Below are 15,882 nucleotides of genomic sequence, written 5' to 3'. Positions count from 1 at the left end.
AAAAACTTATCCAAAACGCAATCATGAATACATAACAAAATGTCTTGTTATGCGTTTGAAGATGATCTTTTCCGAGATACAGACCAGGGTCATGACCCACGACTAATGAAACTAAGGTTTCAGACTAGCTATGGATCTTCGGACCATTTAATAAGCATATGACTATTCTGACTATCGAGCGGTCTATATTTGAATCATTACGCAATCTTTAAAAAATCTAGTTAAATACTGGTCTTTGTAGGAACCATGCAGTAGTTGAAACAAGGGAAAAAATAACAATTTGACAAATATATAATTGCACAATCGGTGTTTGTTTGTTTGTTTGTTTTGTTTTGTTTGTCTCTTTTGTTCTTAAAATAAGATATAATGCCAAAGAACCAATAAAATGGATTCGGGAATAGATAAAACGCCAAAAATGCCAATTTCACTACATTATCTATGGGTTAGTATTAGTACAGAGGAGTGAGGAGACTGTGGTCATGTTTGTATCTGTACTTCATTGTCTGCAATTGTCAATGCCTTAACTGGTCGTTCACTTGTTAAAATATTATTTAAAACAGTGACATAAGGCTATGACATTTCTTATGATGTAGTCAGCTAGAAGTTCGACGACCAAACTTTAAAACGTGAATGTCAATAGATACAAAAGAAAACACCAAAAATAAATTTTCATTGAAAAATCAATAATTTTACTTGCGTTATTTTATCACAGATAACATATTTTTAATATGACATTCAGAAAATCTCTAAAACAGAAGTAGAGCAAAATTAGCAAGAAACATAGCAATAAATCCATAATACCTAGCAATAAATCCTTTTCACAGTTGATCAAGCTAACACCAAAGGCCCTGAATATAGTACCTTGTATGGAGAAAAATATGGTATCAAATAAAGAGAAACGATGGACAAAGCAATCAACAAGGTCATGTTTACATAAAAATCGTGTTTAAATGAGGGCAGGAAGAGTTGGGGGTATTGAGATATTTGAGTTCCTGGAGGATTGCATGAGGTATTGTATATTAGGAAACAAAGTTAAGTATACAGTTAAAAAATATGCTGAGACAATCTAAATAATAGCAATTGTATCAACATACTGAAAACCACCCTCTCAATTAAAATGTAATAAAACTAAACTTAAAAGGGATAAAAGCAATGACACACCTACACATGGAGTGGGAAATGACTAGAAATGGAACAGACAAGGAACATGAAATTGAAAAGAAATATCTAGGAAAATAAATAACATTTATAAAAAAAAATCCCTCCTAATGATACAATGTAGTTATACAACGATAGGTGTAAAGTAAAATGACATTGAAATAATAAAGTAAACATTAACTTCAATGACAGGGGACAATAGTTAATACATGTATAGACATAATGTACAGTAGGTACTGGGGACAATAGTTAATACATGTATAGTAACTTCTATAACATACATGTTAGATGCTATTATGCTATGTTAAATATATTAAGACCTTTTTAATTCACAAGTACATGAAGGATATAGGCTTTATTCTAATACTGGTGGTGGGTTTGGGCATACCTTATATTCTAATACTGGAGGTGGGTTTGGGCATACCTTGTATTCTAATACTGGAGGTGGGTTTGGGCATACCTTGTATTCTAATACTGGAGGTGGGTTTGGGCATATCTTGTATTTTGTAATATACTTGTTTTCCTTTTTCTTGAGGAAAAAAACCAGGGAACCTTTAAAATTAAAAACTAGTCTAAACAATAGAAAATCGATAAAAATATATAAATGATGGTGCTTGGATCTCATTGGACAATAATGTTTCACAGATGAGCAAAAAGCTAGTAGCACTTTTTATACCATACATAGACAATATAAGTAAGTTAATTTATACAACTTAAACTGTTTCTAGGTGAACACAAAAATAAACACAAACTACCATAGTACATAAAACATCAACATAAAAATATAATTAGAATATTCACTTGAATCATGTGAGTAAAACTGGGTCAAAGAGAATAACTTACAGTTAAAATGCATTATATCTATACTTCAACAAGAGCTTGTACTTAAATGTATTTAAAACATGAGGTAAATAGCCACATTAATAGAACTTGTGCTATATAAGCTTCTGTTTTTAGACAGTAGTATAATATATAGATGATTTTAAGTTAATTTTTAATTGTAGGCCTAATTTTCTGTAATATTGTAATTTTAGAAATATGACCAAGTGACAAAATTGTTAAAAGATTGGAAAAAAGAAATTGTACTTCATCTGACTCTGGCAGTGCATTATTTAGCAACAACCAGTTGTATAATCTTCTCTTTTTAACCTTAAATATGGGACCTACATGTAGGTAAACATTTAAAAAAACGAAATATTAAGGTTAAAAGTTCAAGATTTTATCATGGCAACAATAAGTGTTTTAACAAAGCTGTGTATTTTACATAGTATTGTATTGCTGTGCTATAATTACAGTTTGTTTTAAGTTGACTATTTATATGTAGAACAGGTGTGGAATATTTCCTTAACAATATAATATTTTAATCAATAACATAATTCAAATAAGTGGTTGCTATTGAAATCAAAGAATTTTTCAGCACTGTGTCAAGACAGACTATAAAAGTAACCATTCAGAAAAGCCTTTAATGGTGAAAAATTCTTAGAATACTTTCTTGCTATAATGTAAAGTTTATTTCCTTAGACTGCAGATGGTCATGGAAATAAAAATATAAAGCCAACAAAAAAATAACAAAATAAATAACATTTAAAAAATAATAAAAGGAAGTATGTGGCTATAGTGTCACACATTTATTACTCTTTATTACACATTTTATTAGTCAAATTACTTTAGCAACAGTGTCAAAACAAGTTTATGGGGCTTTTTAAAAAATCAGAACTGTTTTAACTCCAAGGTAAAAAAAAGTGCATATCTATTATATTATTTTGCTGGTTCATAATATTCAATCCTATAGCATTCAGTACACTTGTGGATTATTTTAGTCTCTAATATGTCAAATGGTAAGAAATAATTAACTGGAAAACAAGCAATATATATCCCTTTCCTGTAGATGACTAATCTGGAGAAATTGAAGCTAAACTAACACTGGGCCCTCATAATCAGATACTCTGTCTAATTTACTGACTGGATATATAGGTGGGAATTTGATGCCACCATTAGCTGGTGACCTCTGGGTCATTCTCAGCTTTGGTGCTGGTTCACTGTAATAGTTGCCATACTCATCATCTCCAACATTCTGAGAAACTATTTCTGAAAGAGGGCAACAAAAATACATTTTTTATTCTCCATTTATTTTGCACTTTTTGCTTTCATAAAATGTTGCTCTTTTTGTAACTTTGCTGTTTGGTTTGTTCCTTCTTTTTTTTGTACATATACAATTTTTTTTTCACAAAATACATGCATCATTCTTTATAATTCACTACAAAATATTTCCAAGTATTATAATTTTGCTTGCATTATTCTTTTAATTTAAAAATTCAGTAAAATAATCTGGTTTTACTTCATAAAATAATGTTAATTCATAATTAAATTATAAAACATTGTACCTGAAACACTATGTTTGTCTAACCCTGTCACCTTGTAAAAATTGATTTTTTACCACATTCAAAATAAATAAGCACATTGTAAAAAATAAACCAAACTGTAATTACTTTACCATATTGTTTATATTAGTCACATTAATGTAGTTCTGAAAATTAGCTAATTGTGCACAAAATGAATTAAAATAGACAACAAAACAATACAATAACATGCTTTAAGAGTGTTAGAACTCTGAGACATATACACATACCAATCATAATCAACTACTATTTTTAGCCACTATTAAGAATAAGCCTTCTTGTATAAAAGCAAAATGCAAGTAAAACAAATATAATCAATAACAAATTATGACTAGTCCTTTAATATCAAATCAAGATAGAAAATTTGGAGGGGTGAAAGGTGCCGATACAGGGGTCTGTGGAATTGGCACTTGCATTGGAAACCCAACTTGAACTGGAACTGTATATTCAGTTGTAACATGTTCAAAGTCTGTTATTGGAGTAGCGGCTATCCGAGAGCCTGGTTTTCTTGCAGGTGTTGGTGTCCTATATTTTACTGACCCTCTATCAGAAAGTTTAATAGAAACACTATTGTTTTTATCAGACATGGGAGTACTCGGAGGATTTGATCGGTGTGACATCTGTAAAGAAGGGCGAGCGGAAGGGGGAGCAGGTACATGAACTGGTTTTGTTGCAGCTGGTTCCCCACTTTGGTAAGCATCCAGCATTCGCCTTATTGTATCCTTGTCTGGAAGGAAAGAAAAACAAAGCAAAGATGTAAAAAATCCACACAAATATTACATGCAGAAACAAAATATATGGGAAAAAACATGCAAAGGATATAGTTAGTTTTAAATCTGTTATAACAATGGACAGACGAAAACATCCTCTGATATTCTAATTTTGATGAAAAAGAAGAAAAGATATTTTAAGTACTTGATAAAAATAACAAATGGGAAATATGAATGATCTCCCTTTGCATGGTTTAAGCCATATCCACATCTAGACTTGTTGAAAGTTGTAAAAAATTGTGACAGTAATAAAAAGCCTGTGATTTTTTTCCTACTACCTACTTTTATTTAAAATTTGTCAAAATATTTATTTCCTATGAATTTCAACAAGACTAGAAAACTATTAAACAGATGCACCAATTTAGATCTAAACAATATGTCATTAAATGCCAACAAAAATAAAACAATGTCAGACAATAGAACTGTAGGTTTTCTGTTTAATAGTCAATGGAATAAATTAGTAAGAAAACAATAGACATATATTACTTGTTAACACAGGTCCCTAGTTGTTAAATAAAAATGTGAATACTGTGTACTTGCTACTGAACTTTTATCAACATAATTTTTTGGCACTATTTAGTTAATGACTTTCTATCATAAAAGACATTTATTCAAGTTCGTTGAGAAAAATACACATTTGTGTCATTTTATTGTATTAATGATTGTATTCCTGAGTTGATGGGATCCCCAGGTTTGGATATTTAAAGATATTTAGAAATTCAAATAACTTTTATCATTAATTGTGATTTTTTTTAAAATTTAGTTTGTAACCATACAAAATTAAATACCTCTAAAAAAGGTATTTGTGGTCTTGTGGTCATTTGTCTATTGGAAATAAAAGATTATATAAATGTTGATGACAGATGATAACATTCGCTAGTATTTTACTGCAAGCAAAAACCAGTGCCATTTTTAAAAAGTGCTCAAAACAAGGCAATGTGTAATTATCAAACTTACCCCCTTTCACCTAAAACAAGCTAGCAATACAGACAGACAGACAGACATAAAGTGTAACTCTTACCTTCTACTGCAGCTTTATCATAATATTTTTTCAGAGCTTCAGCCTCCAATCTGCGACTAACATCTTTAATTTGTTGTACAACAGGAGCTGAGTTATCATTGTAATGTCTATCATAGGTTGTTCTCTGTTTTATATGGTTGTATCTAGAGGATGCTGTAGGTACTGAAAAACAACAACAAATTATTCATGAAATAATGATCAACTCACTGAAAATCTGCATGTCATGCATATCTTCATTTACCAATTAATTGTGAAATTAAAACAATTAAAGAGTACAACTTAAATCAAATTTTAGCTGTCAAAGTAAAAAAAGATTTGAGCAGACACTACTCTTGTCAAACTATTCATAAAACACAAACTAAGACCAATGACTTTATTGAGAAAAACATCAATGAGGGAATATAACCTCCACTTACTTGTGCCATCTACAGCTAAATGTTTCTTTTTATTACTGCCATATCTATCAACTGGTAATTTAAGTTCCTCTTGTTGTGTAGGATTCTGGTAGGAATATCTAGCTACACTGTCTAAAGTATATGGTATATCAGCTTTCCAGTCAGGGGGGAGAGTGTAGGCACTCTTTAATTGAAAACCTAAAAGTATCAAATAAATACACTCTCTATAGAATATTCCATGAGCTATTCATTCTTGTAGTACAGTTAAGTACTATAAGTTAATTATTAGAAACCTGAGGAAATGCCTGCATGATTGTTATTCCCATCCTTCTCAACTTTACTTGTTTCTACACTTGAAAATGTTTTTAGGGATAAAAAATCAGTTTAAAACTAGGATTTGCAAAGATGTTGAAAGGGGTTCATAATATCTTTTCCCAACCCAAAATCTATCCTTACTACCTTTTAATTTTCAAAATATACTTGAGGTTTAGTATGAAAGGCTACTTAAAATGTAGATCAAGTGAGAAGTTTATGGACTTGGTTCATCATGCTTATCATATACACCAAACCTAAACACCTACCTTATTCAACATTTCACATATTTATCTTGAGGCATTCTAAAATTAAATCTGTTTGATGAATGTATTGACAGAATGGCTTTTGGACATGGCAAATAATTTCTTTAGTATATACTAATCCGACCCCCCTTTTCTACCTATCACTTCCTTACCTTGAGGTATTCCTAAATAATCTGTTTGATATGTAGATTGACAGAGGCGTTTATGGACTTGGTTCATCATGTCATCAGTGGCTGCCTCTGACCAAGGACTGGGATGCTGCTCTGCTTTAGCTTTAGAGGGGAACCTCCACACCATGAAGGCCTAAAAATAGATAATAAAACAAAATTTAAATAGAACAGATTTTTAAATAAAGAAACCCAATGGATTGTTTTCATTCCAGTGTAGTGAGTTACTTCCCTTCCTTTCATATTTTATTTCTGTTGTAAGATTATTAGCAGAATCAATGCAATAGTTCTGTTTTATTTTGAGCTAATTCATAAATATACTATTTAATAATCTACATTATTACAGCAGAAACATGAAGAAGTGAGACTTGAAGGCTTCCTCTGTTAACCTCAATAATGAAAATATGGAACCCCTTCACCTCGTAAAAGAATTACTGTATTTACCTCTAAAGGATGTGGTTTATTGTTTCTGTTCCCTGAGGAAGACCCACTCCTGACGGGAGAAGCTGGTCTGTTTGGTTTCTCTCGGTATTCTTCCCCATAAGTTGTTTTGCCTATTTTCCCAGGTCTAAAGCCATGTGAGGTCATAGGCCTGTAACAGATATTTCATAATCAAGATCTGACTGTCAGTATTTTGTCCATTTTGGTGAAAGTAGAATATGTTAGCATTTATTTTCTGGCATTAATTGAATGTTGCAAACCTGGCAATGTAAGATTAAAAATTTTTATTTTTCAAGTACCAAATCCATTAAATCTAGATAAAAATGACAAAGTACAACTGGTTGTTTGATCTTTAAATGTTTCTGAATAAGAAACAACAAGTGAATTTGGTGGGTTTTTGACATGCATGAATCACCTCCTGTGTGATTTTATAAGACTGTTACTAAAGGATATGCAAGTCTCATCATGAACCCTAATCACATGGGTCCCATTTAAAAACTCGGGATGCGGTTGTTTAAAGAGTAACAATAATAATTCACTTATGCATTAATACAATGATACAAAATATAAAAATATGCCATCTAATGAGACATTAATTGATAATCCCTATGTTGTGTTGTATTTTAATATCCATGAACACATGCTTAATTACAAATCATCACATAGGAATAACAAAATCATACTCAAAATCAAATGCTTATCCATACTCCATAATCTCAGAACTTATTTCACATTTTTTTTTAGCATTCTAAGAAAGATAAGTAAATAATCGAGAAACAAATTTCATCTATTCATATTCTATAAAAGAAAAGCCAAACTCATCAAAAATAAAATTTGGCAAGGAAAAACAGAACTGAAAATGAAATATGAACTTTATCTAAACTTCATAATACCTCAAAAATCTGTATTTTATGATTCTCAATGTTATTATACAAAGTTTAAAGTCTAAAATTATCACCTGGAAACTATTGGAAGACTGAACGACAGAGGACACACAACTTTTCATAGGGTATTACACAATACCTAACTACTTCATGTGGGGGGAGTATAAAAAATATACAGCTGAAGTATTTTAACTATATTAATTTGGAATTAACTAAAATAGAAAGTACACAGAAGTGTCAAACTAAATACCAATCGATCTTAATCTTTCAATGCATTCAACATTAGAAATTTTGTATCAAAATGAGACTTACAAGCCTTATGAAAGATTGAAAATTTTGACATTTCATCAAATGACACAAACAGCCACATAGGGTAATGTTTCGCAAATAAATTTCTCTCTCCACCGGTAGAATTCTATACATGTACTAACCTTGTAGCCCCAGTGAATGGCTGTTCTTTGATGGGATAATCCCTCTGATATGAAGTGGTGTAAGGGTTGGAATGATAATGACCTGTAAAAGAGATAAATAGTAATGAGTAATCAGGCCAAGTAATTTCAATTTACATTACTTTTTGTATGTCTGTATTTTAAAGATATAAATTAAAGTACACATGTACATGTATGTACATAACAAGACCAACTGAAAGATATTAAATGACTAAGGAAGAAAGTTTTTTGTATAATACTGTCAGAAAATCTGTTGACAATAAACTGTAATAACTTTAATATTTTTTAATATTCTCCAATCTTGGTTATTTCAAGTCCCAACAGAAGAAGTTATACATTTGTACAACATAGAAGGGGTGGTTATGTTTTCCAATGGAATTAATATTGGAAAAAAAGTCTGAACATAGTAGCAAAAACTGATACTTTGTCACAAATATTAACATAATACCTTGTTAAAGATTAGTGAAATGTCAGCTGAAATTAATAACATATAATCCAGAAATTCTTTCATAAATTCTTCACTAGACAATTTTACCATCTACTTATGAAATGCTTTAATGCCCAGGTACACTTCAGTCTTCTAGTTCAACAGTGGATTGTCTCAATAAACAGAGACATCCAACAATAACATCTTATCAAAATGATAAAAGAGATCATTAAAATTTGAAAATTTCAATTTTAGATTTATGAGCTTTCACTATAGTGACATTGTTTAGAAGTTTGAGATACAGTGTAATCGTCAGTTTAAATTAAAATTTCTAAAAATGTTTTTTACAGTAAGATGCATTTACAAAAGGTATATATAGAGGTATAAGCACTCAACAGCACATGCAGTTCGGTTTTTCGGAAACTTTTAAGAATTCATATAAAATGAAGTCATCCAAGATTTATTGTCAATAGTGTCAATTCTTTTGTCCATGGTCAAAAGTGTCAGTTCTTTTGTCCATGGTCCATAGTGTCAATTCTTTTGTCCATGGTCAAAAGTGTCAGTTCTTTTGTGCATGGTCAATAGTGTCAATTCTTTTGTTCATGTAAGAATCAGGCACAGCTGAAACAGATCTAAAATTTTCTTAATGTTTCTTTCCCCAAGCTATAATTTGCTCATTTGAACCTAAATTTTGCTCAAAATTTCCAAAAATAGGCAGGGTTCCAATCTGCCACTAGATCCACTACTGAGGCAGATTTTCTTAATTATAATCGACCATTAGCTAGGAAACATTCCTAGTACAAAGAGTAGTGCTAAAATAGCATGGTGAAATTTTAGACAGGTTGTACTGGTATGACATTGAATATGGTGGTAAATTTGAAAAATGCATGGCAGTCAATAAAAAATGAATACCAGTAATATCATTCTTGTCCATCCTAACATATGCACAACAAAGTGAATGGATGTATCTGAGGGTTATAATGAAAATTACAGCAACTAAAAGTTCTCCAAAGTTTTATATAACAGGTACTACTTGGTTCTTACATGGGTCTGTACTATACAGATTTATCCTGGCAACAACAAAGTTATGACTATAAACCCATCAATTCTGATGTATAGGGTCTAAATTAGGTCCATATTGTGTTATACCTGTCCCTGAATAATTTCATACAGGTAGAAGGATGAGAGCCTTCAATAAGAACTAGAAATTAGTTTAATGTATCATTCACAGTTCATCAAATTTTTAAGCTTTAATTGCTTCTATTAAATTCACTAAATATAGAAGCAGGGAATGAACTCTTGACATCGGGATTTAAGTCTAATAATGGCACTTGAAAAAAAGTATCTGATGTCTCAATTAATATTGAGCAATCATGAAGTGACTAGTCATAGAATCAATGGAGGGTTAAGATATTGGGGGGGGGGACATTAAAAAGACTGTCATTAATTCTTTAAATGCTTACTAACATCCAACAAATTCCCTCATCCATGCCAAAAAAAAAAACAAATAAACAATCAAAACACACCAAAACATAATAAGTAAGTCATAAAAAGGATTCAGATGTTAATATCAATAATATCACTTATTTTATGAAGTTTTCTTTTCCCTCTAATATAGTGCATTTTTCAAAGTATATGTACATTTGTTGAACTGGAGCCCCAGTGATGTTCTGACAATCTGAATAACTTCATTTGACAAAGGCATCAACAATGTGGACTAAAAGCTTGTCAAAAATTTTCAATGTAAATCTCTATATTAGCTCCATATAATGAATGCAAAAATATGGAGATTTATAAATGTCTAAAATGGAGTTTATCATTTATATGTCAGTGAATTGAGATAGAACTTAATCTACCTTTTGTGATGTAAGTTTACCTTTATCCAATATTTACTTAGCAGTACAAAGAAAGCTATTTTATTTAAACATTAATCCATTCAGTGGAAACCAATAGTTCCTATACGTGTTGAGTATCTGAATACTTTGAACTGTACTGTCTGTAGGAATATACAATGGGTTGAAATGAATTTGGAGCCTTATTGTGTAGTTTCAGGATCTTCATTTCATTACAAAGAAATTTGCAAAAAATACTGAAGTTTCAATAATAGGACAATTCAGATACATTATAATTCAAGTACATGGCCTAATGTGAAAAACTTTGGTACTGTGCACAGTGGATGAAAAAACTTAATAACCAAGTTAGATTCATGTTTATCAGTCCACAATCAGAGACATAAAATTCATCAAAATATAATTGAGTAATCTTTTTCACCTCAGAATTTCTACCCTATCTAAATGACAAACTTAATGGATGAATGATTCGGTATCATATAATGACAAAGTAATTATATCTTGTAATTAAATGTGCCTAAAGTGTGAAGGTGATTTAATTCTCACTACATGATAGTATGTCAAAATCACCGCCCCATTAAACAGTTAAATGAAGGGTTTGTAATTGGAAATACACTTTTATAATTTAAATACCAAAACTGGTCACTTATCATTACCTTAAAGGTTCATTTCATTAAATCAGCATGAAGTATTTCACATTCAAACATCATCTATAGCTCATAATCAATTTATTTCACAATTCAATTCTCTACATAGCTACCACAGTGTGAAGAACTCGGGGTTGAAATAGAAATTAATGTAACATGAAAAGCTCGTCAAGGCAATCACCTTCTCTCTTGTAATAACATAAAATTATTTGGTTATTTTTCATTTCTGAATTTAAGTGTTGTGGATTCAATAAGATATATTGTGCTAATGATAATTACAGTCGTTTGAAAATGCAGTCTGAACAGTGCTATCATAAACAAATACCTAGACATGATAGAATCCATGAAAAAATTTCCTTGAAAATGAAGTGGAAAAACGTTTTGATAATAGAAACAAAACGAATTTTAATTGATTAAAAATTGTGAAAAGAGGCTGGGTTGCTATCTATTATATAAAGTTGACATAAAAAAAGAACAATATAATATTAAACTATGATAACACTATTGATAACACCAACATAAAGTTTTTTTCACCCAAATTAAAGCATTGTCATAAAATACAGACATTAAACATAGGTTTTAAAGAGGAATGGGACGAATTGACCTTACCGACAGAAGGCATCGCAGTTTGTGGACGTTGGATGGGATCGTTTCTTCCTTCGTTCCCGACCCGAAGAGACGTCAATAGTTCTAACGCCTTAGCTTTGTCCTCTGCTGAATCTGTTTTATTATAATATGCCTCTAAATCTCTAGATAGGCCCTGGGTTACAACTTCGTCCCCAATCTAAAATTGGAAATTTGACAAGTAAGTTCATCAACCTGTGGGATTATATTTTAAATAAATAAACAAGATTTAATCGATTTCTTACCCTAGTGTCTCTATTTAGGTACCCCATCAATGAATTGTTTGGGGCATACATCCCACCGTAATCCACAGCAGTAGCCATTTTTCACCCTATTATCGCCGAAATCGTTAACGAAGACGTTGATTGGTTATGAAGAACACGTGTCCCGTTTAATCTGCGTTGTTGTTACGGAGTTAGCGTTGCGTTGCTAAGACCAGGCCATGTGCACAACAGTCTTTTGATCGCTGATATTTTTAATTTCCTCTTAACTCTACGTACTATATCCGGCTTAATTGAATACACAAACTTTCATTATTAGCTTTAATAAAAAGAAAACGCTTATGTCTAAGTTGTAGGAACATTTCAAAATTAATCTTCCTTTGTAGATTATTTTGATAAACTAAGTAAGGCAGTGCATTCAACTTCTATAAACTAATTGAAAATGATTAAACAGGCTAAAAGTCTGGATTAAGTCCACTTTGGGGGTTGATTGTAAAAGTTACCATAAACTGAATCAGTATTCCAAAATCGAATCGCATATTATATTTCCGAAATGAAATTGCATGACGATTTCCCCCAAAAAATTTATAGACAAACAAGAAGAACCAGCAACAATTCCTATATATCTATTTTTGATAAGTATTAAATATGTGCTTTTAGTTCTAAATTTTAATGAAACAAGGACAGCGCGTTAAGCCACCACCTCGCCATTTCTTAAAAAATTTATTCATTTCAAACTTTGGGCTACGATCAAGGCCCACTGTTGCATTTTTTTTTATATAACAGTATTGTCACGTTACATGAATTACTTGTACCTTTATCTTAAAGCTAAACAGAACTTACGCGTATCACAGAATTTTTCAGTTTCCAAAATGCGTGCTGAGATTTTCGTACACTCACTCAAGATTATATTTTTCCACTAAGCAATACACTTAAATAATGCATGTGATTAACCAATAAATTTTGTCATTTAATTTGTTGTTCAAATACGTCGTACATTCCCAATAAAAATGGCACTTCACGAGCATTTAAGATGTTTAAAGTACAATTACATGTATTTTCACTACGATGAGTGCTTCTCATATATATAAAAGTAACACTTTTATGTAGAAAGAGCGTTTTAATCATGGGAGATGGATAGGGACTAAGTAATCACTTTGAAGAGATAAAAGAAGACGAGAATTCTGAGCTCAGAAAATCTGGCAAATGCATGGAAGTTAAAAGATTTTTTTAAGAATGAAAGATTAAAATATAGATAATAGATAACTATATTAACTTACCAAACTACGATAGAAACTTACTTTAATGTGCGACAATGTGAATCTTAAACTACTGAATATGTCTTACCTGGGACAATGTTACCTTGTCAATGTTTTGTTTAACATGAAAGTTTACAATGTATATTTATAAATTATTCAACTAAAGCCATCGGAATACTTTCTCTTCATTATTAATAGGTTGCTAAGAGAAGTCACTTCGGTATTAATAAAACCAATATCGCCAAACAAAGAAATTTTCTGCCACGAGATTACTATAATTGGCCCAGATAAGGAGTATACTTTACAAAAACTAATTTTGCATGGATTTTCGTTTAGTGTCATTTGTGCACAGTGTTATCAAACTCTTAATCTGCTCAAATTAAACCATCGTATATGAGGAGCGTGTTGTTCGTAGACTTGAGTAGGAGCGACTAATTTTAGACCAATCATTTTGTTTACCGAAAGGGTACACAAACTGTTAATATGAAATGTCATGAAATGATGCAGTTGAAGATGAAAATTAGAATAGCTATCAGATAATAATGTTTCTTAACAAGTGGGACTAGAATATGAAATAATGTAATATTTGCCATTTTTATGTTTTTAAAATTATAATGAAAGAATGAATGTAATAAGATGTCACAGTTGTAATATTAAAATTCACAAAACAAGGAAATACAGGGTCCAGGGCCAGATCCAGGATTTCGGGTTAGGGACAATAGGCAACACAAGCTTTAGAGGCGGAATTCGTGAAAAATCAATATTTTATGCATATAGTTTCTCCCAATTTTAGGAAGGGTGTGTACCGGGTGCGCCCGCCTGAATCCGTGCCTGGAGTCACAGAAATGCTAGTTCCGTTGAAAACCAACGCTAAAATACACAAACATGACAATGTGTAGATTTCAATCAGGCATGCATTGCATTATATAGTAAACAATGAAGATCTTGCTCTTATATATACTATCGGATTATGCATGTGTACAAATCAAAACTCACCTTATGGTACCCTAATCGCGCGGTTGAACCTAACAAAGTATTTCCTTGAAGGCTTGCCCTACATTGTTCTGAACAGAGCGACGTCGACGTCGTTAAGTGTATCGAATGGCGCTTTATGACGTTCGCCTTAAATACGCTAATTAAACGTTGTTTTGTTCAACTGACGACATGCAACGTTGTTGTCGAGTATAAATTGCATCTCATAATTATATGGTATAAATTTAAAATATACATATTAAATAATCAGTAAGCAGAAGGTAATGTTGATCAAGTTATAACATATCTGATCGTAGTTTCATAGCTCGAAATATAAATTTACCCAAATTACAAAGTTCTTTAACATGACAAGAATTCATTAATTGAACATATTTAAACATAGGTGGGTTCTTCTAGTAATAAGGTTTAATAAAACACGACCTGAAACCACGGTAGAGAGGACATTTTAACACAAAATGCATCTCATCCTCGATGTCATCTTTACAAAATAAACAAAGTCTTTTGTATCTAGAGATTGCGGAAAAACGACCGCACTCAATAGCTAAATTATGACTAAAAACGACCGCACTCAATAGCTAAATTATGACTAAAAACGACCGCACTCAACAGCTAAATTATAACTAAAAACGACCGCACTCAATAGCTAAATTATAACTAAAAACGACCGCACTCAATAGCTAAATTATGACTGCTAAATCTTAACTTAGTAATACATTTTTATATACATCTGGTATAGATTTACATAAATAATACTGAAGGCAAAAACTCTGAAGCATGTATTGATAACTAATACATATACTTGAACTTCTCAAGAGACTATCAAACTCTTGTTTCTGACAATCATATAAGCGTTGCTTGATCAAAAATAAAAAAAAAAGAATTGCAGACCTTTGTGTCTGTGAAAGACTCCCAGTTAAATCAAATATCACCAAGACCTATCCTGGAAAGCTCATTCGTGATAATAAGTACTATTTCTAGGACATTTCAACAACTGTTCATCTAAAACTATATAACATTTTTTTCAATTTGAAGTACATAATAATTAGAACCAATATTTGAAAATTCTGCACTTTCTAATATACAACAACGGAATTTTGCCTAGCTCATAGTAAACCATGACATTATTCGTAGAGCCTTTTACTTTCAAAATAGTTTCACAATATTTCAAATGTATTCTCTCTATAGCTGGAGCCTTTTAAGCGCTCCATATTTCACAACCAGAACTCAGTACACTATTAATATAAGTGTCAAAAAGTGACAATAAAGATACATGATTCATATCGTTGGTAGTTCTTATGTATATAGTTTAGCAATATACCTATTTCACTGTATACGAACTTAAACCAGTAGCACAGTACAGTGCATGTCTGGCATGCCACGTTGAACTTTGAATATCAATATACCTATTGGTTAAGTTTACCCTAAGCACTAGGTAGCAACTGTTCCGGAGCATCCATTTTATTGGGATTCATGCTGCTCGAAATCACGTGTAATTATGTTTTATGTTGTATATTACCTGTTTTGTATGTTGTCTGATTTCCCTGACTGTTTTGTTCAAGAGGGCCTCTTAAATATTCTTACTTTTTTCACTATGTAACC

The 15,882-nt window shown here is 31.4% G+C and overlaps 1 protein-coding gene across 2 annotated transcripts; it reads right to left on the bottom strand.

Annotated features, from left to right (window-relative positions):
- Window positions 1–662: 662 nt before the first annotated feature.
- On the bottom strand, window positions 663–12,216 carry LOC148604066 (uncharacterized). Of its 2 annotated transcripts, none has more exons than XM_088549170.1 (8): window positions 12,056–12,216; window positions 11,796–11,970; window positions 8,245–8,326; window positions 6,933–7,080; window positions 6,474–6,624; window positions 5,765–5,941; window positions 5,349–5,510; window positions 663–3,246 (listed from the first exon to the last, which is right to left on the bottom strand). In XM_088549170.1, exons 1-8 carry the CDS (start codon window positions 12,131–12,133, stop codon window positions 3,071–3,073), a joined length of 1,149 nt encoding a protein of 382 aa, XP_088405296.1. In that variant the 5' UTR covers window positions 12,134–12,216; the 3' UTR covers window positions 663–3,070. The 2 variants fall into 2 exon arrangements, with proteins under 2 accessions (XP_088405296.1, XP_088405294.1); XM_088549168.1 differs by having other exon boundaries at window positions 663–4,284; window positions 12,056–12,177.
- Window positions 12,217–15,882: the final 3,666 nt, after the last annotated feature.

Source organism: Perna viridis, chromosome 10, assembly GCF_037379345.1.
Source record: "Perna viridis isolate PV_CMFRI_1.1 ecotype Kerala chromosome 10, ASM3737934v1, whole genome shotgun sequence".
NCBI classification, from domain to species: Eukaryota; Metazoa; Mollusca; class Bivalvia; order Mytilida; family Mytilidae; genus Perna; species Perna viridis.
This window is presented reverse-complemented; position numbering and strand designations above follow the sequence as displayed.

What these genes read in the sequence shown, in the direction of transcription:
- LOC148604066 (XM_088549168.1), bottom strand. Translation starts at nt 12,133, where the DNA reads ATGGCTACTGCTGTGGATTACGGTGGGATGTATGCCCCAAACAATTCA. An exon ending in CCATTCACTGGGGCTACAAG is followed by an intron (nt 7,081 to 8,244) that starts GTTAGTACATGT and finishes TATCTGTTACAG; the next exon opens with GCCTATGACCTCACATGGCT. An exon ending in TGATAAAGCTGCAGTAGAAG is followed by an intron (nt 4,285 to 5,348) that starts GTAAGAGTTACA and finishes CTTTCCTTCCAG; the next exon opens with ACAAGGATACAATAAGGCGA.